Below are 12,118 nucleotides of genomic sequence, written 5' to 3'. Positions count from 1 at the left end.
CAAACACGAAGCCACTACTCACAAAGTGCAATTTACCGGAGTACTTTCGTCCCTCGAACCCAACTTTTTCCGGTTTGTGTCACCTGATTTTTCCAGGTTTTAATTCCGCAGACAGGCAATATTTATCAAGTTTTTGATTTGAAAAAGTTGCTTTGAAATAGCGACCTCACGACTGCGCCCACCCCTCGTTACCACCCGGGGTCTTGCACCAGAGGTCCCGCATCTTGGAGACGCTAGGCAGGCAGCTGGCATTAAGCTGGCATCTTTGAACCCTGCTGCCGGCCTGCTGATGCCAAGCTCACTCGGACCACAGGGGCTTGGTCCAGAGGATGCGAGTAGATGCACGCGTGTCGTGGGTCAATGAACATGTGTGGCCCCCTCAACTGTGCGTCCATCACACGAACTGGAAGCGTGAAGGGCCAATGTCAGAACGAGCACTAGACTGCCTCCAACCGCTGTCTTGACCTCGTTGAGGTCAGAGGTGAAGGACACAGTGGAATCCGAAACGGGTGGACTTGGGTTCCAATCTCGGCTATGGCGCTTCATTTGACTTCAAATCGTGTGATTCTGAGCTGATAAGTACATCTCTAGGTGCGGCGGAATATGCATCACAATTATCCATCACAAGGACAGTTGGATTTTTATACAAGAGCAATTCCATTTAAGTCACCTCCGAAAATGCTCCGCGGCGGCAGTTGGAATATTTGTAAATTACAATTAAAACCAAAAAAGACAAAGTTCAAAGCAGAACAACCGCACAAAAATAAAAACAAAACACTAGTGATGAAAAGCCCAGGCACAAGCACTCCAATGGAAGTCCACAGACACTCTTGTGCGGGTGCCGAGCCCTTCGACAGGTGATTGTAAATTACTCGATTGTGCTCCTCAGCGCAGCGCCAACTTACCCAAGAGCCAGGCTCTCACCCAAGGCGCTATGCTCGGATGGAAGAGCAAGGGAGTGCTGAGCGGGCGACCACAGTAACCACAACTTCCACGACAAGGCCCCCCCGTCGAGCTGTTCTTAGAGCCCAAAGGTGTGGGCGATGGTAAGTCACCGAGCAGGTATTCACCGCCACCAAACTGGTTCCCAGACCGCTGGGGGCGTGGCTGCCGCCAGGAAACACTACTGGGCAGGAATGCCCACTGCACAAACAGGTTATAAAATACCACATGCCATCAGAGGTCTGCAGAGAATCGGAAAACAGCAAGCGACGTTCAAGATGAATTAACAAGCATTGGCAAAGCCAATATGCCTGGCCAGGACAAGGTGGTGCAGTGGTTATTTACTTATTTAAAGCATATGCCAGAAAAAAGAAAGAGAAAACAAATTACGAAGTAGATATGGCTACCAAATGCGCACACTGTTAAATGAAACAAGCATTGGCATAGCCAATAGGTCTCATTTTTGGGACCTTCTAAGTATTTAGTTATGCAGCACTATATCCTTGGTGCAATAACATCAACTGTTTCATGGCTAAAAACGTATAGGGTCCCAAAGGCGAGTGCCAATGCTTGTTTTTTTTGTTAGGCACACTGAGATTAAGTGATTTGCCCAGAATCACAGGATGTTGAATCACAGGATGTTTGTGGACGAGCGCCCTAGCCGTTAGGCCAACTCTTCTCCCCATTTTGAAATGTGTTTTAATTATGCTATTTCTTATTTTCATACTCAATACTGCACCATATCCGATTCAATTTTTAATTTCTTTTGTTTATTTTCTGTTTCTAACTTTCATTTTTCCCTCTTCTTTTTTGCCTCTTTATATGGTTTGAAATAATCGGTCTCGCACGATTAGTTTACATAAACACATTTGCCTCTTTCGCTAGATAATTGACGTCATGAAGAGGGGCGTGCCCCATTCCCCCACCCCCCACTCCTACCCCATTCTTGAAGAGCCAATGTCAGTATAATTCTGGGGGGCTTTTAAAGAGTAGCACTAGAAATACTCTCCAGAGTCTCTTTTAGAAAGTGCCAGCACTTCAACGTAAACTCTTTAAAGGGCACTTCCTACATTGAAGGAATTTTATAAAGGCAGCGCCAGATATGACTTTTGGAGAGCAGTTTAGTGACATAATTGCATGAAAAGTAAAGGGCAGAGGCTGCACTTGCATTAACTTTAAAGAGCTGTGCCTGCACTTCATTGACGTCACTGCTAACATTGTACAAGGTAACAGTGATACTTCATTGCCAGTCCTGAACAGGACAGTGGCAGCACTTCATCTCTCTGCATAACTCATAAAAGGCTTCGACCTCCAAGAGGCTTTTAAATAGCAATGCCAGCTATTCCTTTGAATGCTCGGAAACAGGTGTGCCAGTACTTTGCTCTAGGCCGTTTAAAGGGAATCCTGTGTAAATCAGGTAATAACAAATTTATTGCATAAAAGAACAGAATTCAGATGGGATGAACATTGTTATAAGGAATTTAGGGCATGTTAGCAAGAGATAGTTTTGGGACAGGTTCTTAAAGTCTATGATCCTATGATACCATAGTTTTAGCAGTTACTGAATAAGTGCTTACTTGTCTCAGAAAGAGTGTTTTTTATATAATACCCTAAGATTTGCTTACAGGGCTGGTCTAGGATAGAAAATAGACCAGTGCACCAAAATAAAGTGGCCTCCAGTAGTGAATTAGATAGCAAACAAGCATTGGCATAGCCAATAGGTCTCACCTTTGGGACCTTATAAGTGTTTAGCCATGCAACAGTTGATGTTGCACCAAGGATATTGTGCTGCATAACTAAATACTTATAAGGCCCCAAAAGCGAGACCTATTGGCAAAGCCAATGCTTGTTTGACATAGGATGTAGGCACGGTGTCCCCTGTATGTGTAATAAACCAAGGGGAGGAGTTCTGCACATACATGTGATTTTAATCCAAGGAGAATGTGACCCTTTCAACAAGTCTTTTTTTTTTTTCTTCAAGGCCTTTTGCAGTATAGAACGACTAAATTATATGGCAGCATATTACCCATCCCTGTGTGGAACATTACATACATCTGCATTATGTTCTCTATGCGTTGTATTATATGCAATGTTTAAAATACCACTAGCCGGACTATCATTAGAAGTGAACTTTTGGGGGCGGGGGGTGTCACACATTAAATCACAAATAAGCTGGTGCAACACCTGGGCACTCAGAATAAGGGTTTTAATGCAAAGTTGAACTGTCAGTCTCATAGAATAGGAGTTCTGCAAATTTATGATAGATTGACTAGCTCTGCCAAAATAGAGCACTTGCTTAATCGATACCACTAAATTTAATTTGCATCTGCACATCCCTTACAAACCTACTCCCCTATTTAGTGGTCAGTGAGGGGGGGACATTCACTCAGCCCCTAAAGTTACATTTTGTTGATAAAAATAATAATATTATAATAAAAAGTATGAACACAGCTCGGTTTTTAGTGTGCATATATGTAAAGCATGCTCATCCCACAAGGATAACTTTTTTCTCTTTGACAATAAACGTATCATGGAAACATGTGCTGATGTCATGTGGATGCAGGTGGCAAAGGTGGAGTTCTTATGTTTATGGTTTGTAGAGCGCATTGCTACCCGAGGGCTTCCTTGTGCTGATGAGTTCCGAACTGGGTGACTAGACTTGGTAAACAGGTTAACGGGGGAACAACAAGGTCTTGAGTTTTTTTCTAAAAGTGATTTCGTCTTCCAGTAGTCTTATTCCGAGTGGCAGACCATTCCATAACTTTGGTACCAGGTGTGCGAATGATCTTCTGCGCCATATCGCTCTTATAATTCTAGTAGTGGTAAGAAGGTGTTGCTGAGAGATCTTAGGAGTCTGGCTGGGGCATAGGAAGAGACCAGACTTCTAGGTTTAACTGCACCTTTTATTCTTTATGGCCTTATGTGCAATGCAAAGAGATTTGAAGAGGACCTTATCCAACTACATTCCCAGATCTTTTTATGGGGGATTTAGGATCTGGGGTGCTGCCCATGCAATTCGGCCAGCTATCCAATGGTCTGTGTATGACCGTGTTCCCTAGAATCATAAGTTCCGTTTTATCGCCGTTCAGTTCAAGCAGCAGTTCATCATCCAATTTGCCACTCTTTCCTGGCAGGGTACCAGTTGTTGATGTTCAATATTTGACCCATATGCCAAAGAAACCACCAACTGACGATCATCTGCATAGGAGAAAGCCGAGATACCAAACTCCTGTACCATTGTGGCTAGCTGTCGAATGTAAACATTAAACAGGGTGGGGCCGAGAGACGATCCTTGCGGCACTCAACATATGGATGGCAGACTATAAGAGAACCAAGCATTTTCCATGACCTGGTAGGATCGGTCTTCTAAAAAGGATGTGAGCCAATCCAAGGCTTTGTCCTGATTTCCTACTTCCGTGAGCCTATCTCTCAAGATGGTGTGGTCTACAGTATTGAACGCCGAGCTTAGGTCAAGGAGCAAAATTGCAGCAGAACCCCCGTGTTCCAGTATGTCTTTAAGGTCCTCCGTGACTGCCAATAGCACTGCCTCTGTACTGTGTTGGGCACAAAGCCCATCTGGTTGGGGTGAAGGATAATGCCCGGCTGACATGTTTCTCCAGAAGTTTTACCACAAAAGGTAGTAACGATGTAGGTTGAAAGTTGCCAGATGATGCCGGATCTAGATGTTTTTTTTTTTTTAAATAATGGCCTAATCACTGCATGCCCCCAGTTTTTTGGAATGCATCCAGTGAGCGGTTAAGTATCTCAGTTAATGAGGGGACGATGACATCCATCCCTTTGGATAGAATATGCGGGGGTGCAGGGTCTAGTGGGGGTCCAGATTTGGTTACACTCATTAGGCTACATATACCGTCTTCGTTCACCATAGGGAACTGTGATAACACTGGAATCATAGGCCATTCCCTAGAGTCATCTTTATGACTAGAAACTGGCTCTGATTTGCCCTGAAACTGATCGTAAATAGCTACAACTTTTTCTTGAAAAAAGGATTGCTGTCTCATTACATCTTTCCTTTGTACATTGTATTACCTTCCTGGGAGGTGGTCAGGGCTTCGACGACATTGAATAATTCCTTGAGGACTGCATAATCTTTTCCTCATAAAATTTAGTCAGAGCTTTCTTGATTTCGTTATGGTAGATACTAATTGAAGCTTTATATTTTGTTTTTAGGAGTGATTCATACTCCTTCCTGCAGTTCCTCTCGAGTTTTGCACATTCTTTTCTTAGGGAGATAAGATGATTGTTAAACCAGGGGGCTTTATTTGTGTATGTTTTTGCATTGGTTCCCTTTATAGGGATGCATATATCCAGTGAATGTGCAATCCAATGTGCCTCGTGCTGGTAACCCTCATCTAAATTGCCCTTTAGATTAGGAGATGTGGCCTCCAGAAATGTTGTCCAAGCTTCGGGATCAAGCTTCGACCAGCTCCTTGTTGGAATAGGCTGGACCTTAGCATTGTTCTGCTGGTGTTATGAATATGTATACTGCCTTGGGCCGATTTGTGCAGATTTCTGGCCCCTGGTCCCACAGGGTGGTTGGCGACTGTGAGGGATTGGCATTGGAGGGGGCCCCCTCACTATTCCTTGCAGGGGGGCGCGCTAAGGTTTTGTGATTTCTACCTTTTTATCTATCTGCTTTTATAAATGAAGCAGGAAGGAAATGCATGATTTAAGCCTCCATTGTTGTCATAAAGTTACACTGGAATCTTAGTATTTGTCCTCTGATTACACTATTTACAGAATTTCCCTCCTTTTTCTTGTCTGTTTTATCTATGAAATGTCATTTATTTTATGTGAAATAGTCTATTTCCCTACTGCACATGAGGGTATTATATTTAATTTCACTACAAGGCATTTGCTGCAGACTCCACAAAATGGAATGCATTGTTGACTTTACAGCATGTATCCAGCTTCAGCCTCGACTCCTCCCAAACAGATAGTTTTTAATAATGAGTTGTCATGCTTTGTGGGACTGGAGTTTGATAGTGTCTGTATTTATTTTAATAATGTTAAACATTAAAATATGATTTTGTAACCCTGAGATTGTGGGGAATATACAGGTTTCATTTATTTACAGAAGTATACTTGCAGTCTCTCTCTGCTCTGCCAGTTTTGTTATTTTATACATTTATAGGCGATCATGTCAGAAAAATATTTACCTACTCGATATATTTGCCGAGTACAGTACCCCCTATACCCTGAATCCGAGATCTCAAGTTTCCCTTTTCCATGCACGCGCAATCCATCATTTTCTCTTTGCATTTTTGGAAACTGTAGTCTTGTTTATCCCATTAGAATTCCAGGGCAAGTCCCAGACTGTGTGGAACACCTACTCACACATGAACCTGCTAACTTGAGAGATCAGTCTTAATTACTTTTTCACTTTGCCCTGTCTTCATCCTATCTCATGCAGCTCTTTGCTACTAACGGGCTTTTTGCAGTAGTATGTCTTGGTATCTCACAACATTCAGCAGCAAAAGTTAGTAGCTCCTGCAATCCGTAGTGAATATACAGCAGCCCGTTTGCCAATGACTTTTAGCAGTTACAACAAGGAATGAATTTGTCTACTTTAACTGAGCCATTTTGGCTTTGCCACGGTTTGATTCCTATATCACAGTATACAGTGAAGGATGCGAGTCTCTGTAACAGCAGACTGGCTTCAATCCAGGTTATATAATCTCCATTGTATGTGATGGTTTATATTCTAGTGTGATATTTATTTTGTTTAAGACATCTGATAGGTAGCTCAAGGTCACTGTAGAGTTACTTTTAAAATACCCATATCCCACATATTTATAGCTTAAAGCACACTCAGATATTTTGATTTGCCCAGAATCCCATAAGTTTTGGTTTCTTACCAAAACCAGCATTTAAAACCCAAGTGTCCTTTGTTCCAAGATCAGCTAGCTAAACACTGGACCGCATCTCTTGGGTGACTTTCGCCCCTCTACAGCACAGCATTTCAGGCAAGAATTATGTCAAAATTAAAGTAATTCATAATTTTGAAATATTTCATTTTTTTGTACTAAACTTTTTATTTTGTAATATTAATCAATATATTTGAAGAGATGCGAATTTCCTAATGTGGAAGGAGTCTTGCAAGGATATTAAACGAATTGTTTTACTTTCAGTGTCAAATATACTTCATTGGTATGCCATATGCTGGGACTGCCTTCCATGACACTTTTTGTTTTTTTAGCTTTTAGTGTTCAGTTATGCTATATATTACAGACAAGAATCTGCATCAAAAGAAAGAGCATGGTCGTGAATGCTCTCCTGATTGTAATATGTGAAACAGAATATTTCGTCCTCAAGTAGAACTCACCAGTAGTAGTACTGGATGGGGTGAATGTTGCCTGTGGTCTGGATGGCCCTGTCAATTAGAGGAGGGCGCTCTAAAATAAACATGTTGTGTACCCTGACATAAGATGCCAGACTGTGATCGGGCCTAAGGCAATTTAAGGAGACGGGGTGGGAAGTAAGCAGGTGACACAGTGGGTAGGGCCCTACTGGTGCCACTTTAGATGATGCTTCTGAGCTGTGGGTGGAAAGCATGGTGCCTGTTGAGGGCCTCATTTAGGTCACAATACCCAAGAACACATTTTTGCCTGCAATATTACAGCTCAGGCATACATAGGAGAGGGTCTCTATGAATCACCGCCAGAGGTCTGCGATTGCGTAAGGTTGAAATGGAGTTTGGGATATTCTTTGTTGGTGGTATTTTCTGTTCGGACAGCCTATTTGCTCTGGTCTTCGACGGTTTAGTGTGCCTTCAAAACCTTCCACACCTATACTTACAGAATGCTTCGGTAATCACAGCCCCATTCCACCCCCTGTGAAAAAGTACAGTATAAAACCCAGATACAACCACGAGTGCATGCCTGCCAAACCTATCGCCCTGCTGCTTTTCTTATGTTTGGGTTAGTTGGGTTATTCCTCTGGCATGGAATGAGCTTGTTGTATGCAAGAAGGTGGCATACTAGGCAGATTTTTTGAACAATTCTAAAGGTATACATGGTTTTGCCCTAGTTAGCTACCAGCTGGCTCTGTCATGAGATCAGTGGTTCATCTGTAAATTTTGTTACAGTGTTATAAAAAATACCTTGCTCAATTATTTGTATATTAATAGTAAAAACAATTTTAGATTTCTCTTTTGTATATTTCCTCACACCACTTACACAAGCCTGCATCGATGTGCTTTTTCCTTTTAGTTCAGTTTCAGTTTGTGTTTGCATGGTCTATTAGAAGGTCCAACGAAAAAAGAAGCATTAGTCCTGTGACAAAAAGTTCCAGATGAACCATTGTTCTTTTGTTACGGATGTATCTCCTCAGCATCACCTTACTTGGTACGAATATGTAACGATTGCTTACATCCAGGTCACAAGGTTCACCTTGAGCCAGCCCTGACTAGCTTCGAGCACTTTGGTTCATTTGAATCCTAGTTTAAAGTCCAAACATGGAGAATGGCGTTGACTAGACTGTGGCTGACCGAGACACTCATGACTGGAGCCAGTTGGAAGTTATGCCCTGATGGACAGTATGCAAGAGCAGGAGCCCGTGTAGATCTTTAGACCACTTCCTGTTATGCAGAATTAGCCAGGCGTACATGCCTTCAACATACTCAGCAAGAATAGCTTGACGTTTTAACATCTTTGTGGATTAAGTGTTTCGTTTACTCATGACCATGGCAGGAATTGGGAAGGCCTTCTGGAGGTTGCTGATGAGACTGGTGGTTCTGACTTGGACAGTGTGATGGGAAGTCGACCTCTCCAGCTCAACAGGAAGTGTGCTACCAGCTGGAAACTCATTTTTCAGACACTGTTTGTTTTAGAAATAGAACAGGTTGAACGGGTAGTTTAGACTAACACTTCTGACTTTTCTGTTTCAAGTTTCTATGTCTGTTTGCAACAACATTCACATCATCCTGGTCACTACACCACAAACTGGTTCGTCCATGTGTTAATGAATAATGTATTCTTCTCATGCATACATACAATTTTGACAAATTATTTTTCAGCAAGGATTTATTGAACTACCTTTCTGGGATAATAGTCGAGGTAATGGTGGGGGTCCAAGGTTATTAAAGAGGTTACAGTAATAAGCACAGAGAACAACGTGATTCAGAATTGGAGAGAAGTATGTAGATTATTTATTGCTGGTGGAACGCCGACTTTGATGATTCCAGGGTTCCCCTCCACGGCGTTAGTCTTTTGTACAGCCAAAACAAACAATTTAAGTGTACCTTTCTCTGTAATAAACAGAGTACATAACATTGTTTAGCTCTGTCCGTTGATACGCATTTCCCTTCATGTTTTTATTTCTCATTTGTTTCAGCCATTCGCTGTGGCCTTCAGTTTCTTGGAAACATTGCATCAGGAAATGGGGATTCCCAAAATAGCATTTGGAAGTATGCTTTTCCAGATCTTTTCTTGTAAGTGTTGACATGCACCTTTTCTAACATGTCGTTTATATTGACTTTATACATATGGTATTTTCAGCGCTGCTAGTACTACAATCCTTTGTGGTATGTGGGCTGTTTAATGTGGAGTCAGTGGTTCTTGTCCAATAGGGTGTGCCTTGATAGATTTTACTGCCCTGGCGCTTAATGTAATGAAATGACCCTACATGGCCCTAAAACACCAGGCATGGCAATGTACTTCAGCGCCCAGACTTTTATGTATTCAGTTTTAAGCATTGGTATCAGAAATGCTACTCATGGAATATACTTAACATAGAAGTGGTATGTGGGGCGAGGTGATATTTCTCTATGTGGTTGTCGGGGAGTTTGTTGCCGAGCATGGTGATGGGAAATAAACCCCTGTTCATCTTGTATGGTCTTAAACTGTATTCAAAGTGGACTTAGCTTTGAGAATCCATGCAATCGGGCAATATGTTCTGTGCAGCAAATGAGATTGAGTGAGCGCTGGTTACTGATGAAGTGAGATAACGTGGCAAATGTATGCTACACAGAACATCCGCATTCCTTAAAAACAGCTACAAATCTCATTTATTCACCTTATGATGGACAAAAAAATACAAAATGATGGGTATGAGGGTTGTGATTGCACTCTCACACGGTTAAGTAGCACTAATCATTTGTTAACTACACTATGGGCCCGATGCATCAAGCATTTTGTTGCCTTCGCAAACGGCTGATTGCGAACGCAAAAAAATGCTTTTTTGATGCAGCTAACCCTATTTTGCGATTTGGTAACCTGTTCCCGAATCGCAAAATTGGTTTGCGATTTGCTATTAGGAAGGGGCGAGTTTCGGGCGTCCCTTCCTAATACCGAATCGAATTGGTATGCATGAATGTTTTACAACCGAAATGCGGCTGCAGAACATTCCCATTTTACCACCTACATCAAGTGGTAACCCATTTGCAAATGGAAAGAGGTCCCATTCCCCTTTGTGAATGTATTTAAAAGCATTTTGTAAGAGCCGGCAGTGGTCCCATGGACCACTGCCTGCTATTAAAAAAAGAAAGGAAAAGTTTTTATTTTCTATTTTGTAAAGCATCCCGTTTTCCTTTAAGGAAAACGGGATGCTTTACAAAAAAAAATTAAGATTGCTTTATTTGAAAGCAATCACGTACATGGTGGTCTGCTGACCGAAGCAGGCCACCATCCTCGTGCTTTTTGCGATTCCGAGGGGGTCGCAAATTGCGACCTACCTTATTAATATTCATGAGGTAGGTAATTCACGATCCCCTAGGAATCGCAGAAAGTGTTAAACACACTTTCATGCATTCCCTTTTGCGATTTTCTAATTGCGAATCGCAAGGATTCGCAATTAGGAAATCGAAATCGCAAAATGGTTTGTTGATGCATCTGGCCCCAAGTGTTCACATTTTATGATTTACAGGCTATATTATCACATTTTCATCCTATTAGATGATTTCCTAGGAGGACACTCAATTTCTACAAACTGAAACTGTGGGGATGTAGAGGTCTCCTGCGTGACTCTGGAGAGTGTGTGCCCTGATCGGTTTTAGACTGCTAGGAAAGTCACAGCATGGGTTTCAAGGGCTTAGGTTCTCACTTTGTTAAAGAAAAAACACAGCATATTAAATCTATCGTGTCTAATGCAAAATAGCCAGCAAGCAATCAGAAATAATACAAGGCAATTGTCATTTCAACAGTCCAGAGCTTCACCCCCAAATTAGTTGGAGTATATAATGCTTAAATCCATATGATTTATACATATCTGTATACATTTTCCCCAATCAAAGCGAATAGGAACACAACCAGGTGATAAATCCAGAGCTTGGAGATGACTGCTATGGAGCAGGTGCCAGAATCATCTCGTGGGAAGGAATGGGAGAAATTCTTGACAATATATGACAAGTAACACTAACAGCAGCTGTTTCCACAACTTTCTCGAATCAATCATTGCTTCATTGTGCTAACCCTTAATATGAGACTACATTTTACTAACAAAGTTCAGTAAATGTGCAGTTGTACAACATGAAGCTATATGGCGGCAGCACATTTAGAATGTATAGAAATGCACAGGAATACTAATATTTCAGTGGTCTTTAAGCTTGTATATGACAACATACCAATGCACATATGAGCATTGAAGTTTTCACAGTACACATTTATGTTTCAAGGCACATGTCTGGGTAAATCTACTTTCTCAGCATCAGTGAAGGAAACAGTCCTGAATGTTCCTTGAGGACCTCTCATGTCCAGGTAAGAGACTTCAGAGCAGGGTCCTGAGATTGGGGGGGAATACACAAAGTGCACACTCATTTATGAGTGACTGTCTCCTCACTGGGCTGAAATTGTACTGGTAGTAGTGGCAGGAAATGATCATAGTAGAAGACATGGGCCCTCTTTGCCTACTTCCTTCACATGTGAGATGCCTACTGGCCTCTCCTAAGTATAAGATATTCCTCGTCCCAATAACTATTGCATGTTTACTCTGCTTGTAGGTGGTAGAGCGAGCGTGGATTGAGTGTGTTTTGTTTCACTGTATATTGGAATACGTATCCATCCTGTTTGTGTATAAGTCACAAAATGGAAACAGAAGGTAAGAGTGCTTATTAAATTATTTGGAGATTGAAGAAAACACGGGATCAATTCACAATTGGGCCTTTTCAGTGAGCCAGGCCTCATTAGCTGGAGAGTGAGGGTAATCTCCCTTTGAATCA

General features: G+C 41.9%; 1 protein-coding gene across 2 annotated transcripts in view; it reads left to right on the top strand.

Moving 5' to 3' along the window:
* Nucleotides 1–12,118, top strand: part of ATXN10 (ataxin 10) — an 842,223-nt gene that overhangs the window by 288,521 nt on the left and 541,584 nt on the right. For both annotated transcript variants that reach the window (XM_085652421.1, XM_085652422.1), the window contains exon 4: nt 9,298–9,394. In XM_085652421.1, coding sequence (XP_085508547.1) covers nt 9,298–9,394 — 97 coding nt within the window. The remainder of the gene's footprint in view (nt 1–9,297; nt 9,395–12,118) is intronic.

The sequence above is a fragment of the Triturus cristatus genome, chromosome 4_1, assembly GCF_964204655.1.
Source record: "Triturus cristatus chromosome 4_1, aTriCri1.1, whole genome shotgun sequence".
Classification (NCBI taxonomy): Eukaryota; Metazoa; Chordata; class Amphibia; order Caudata; family Salamandridae; genus Triturus; species Triturus cristatus.
Note: the sequence above shows the minus strand (reverse complement) of the source record. Positions and strands in the feature narration are given on the sequence as shown.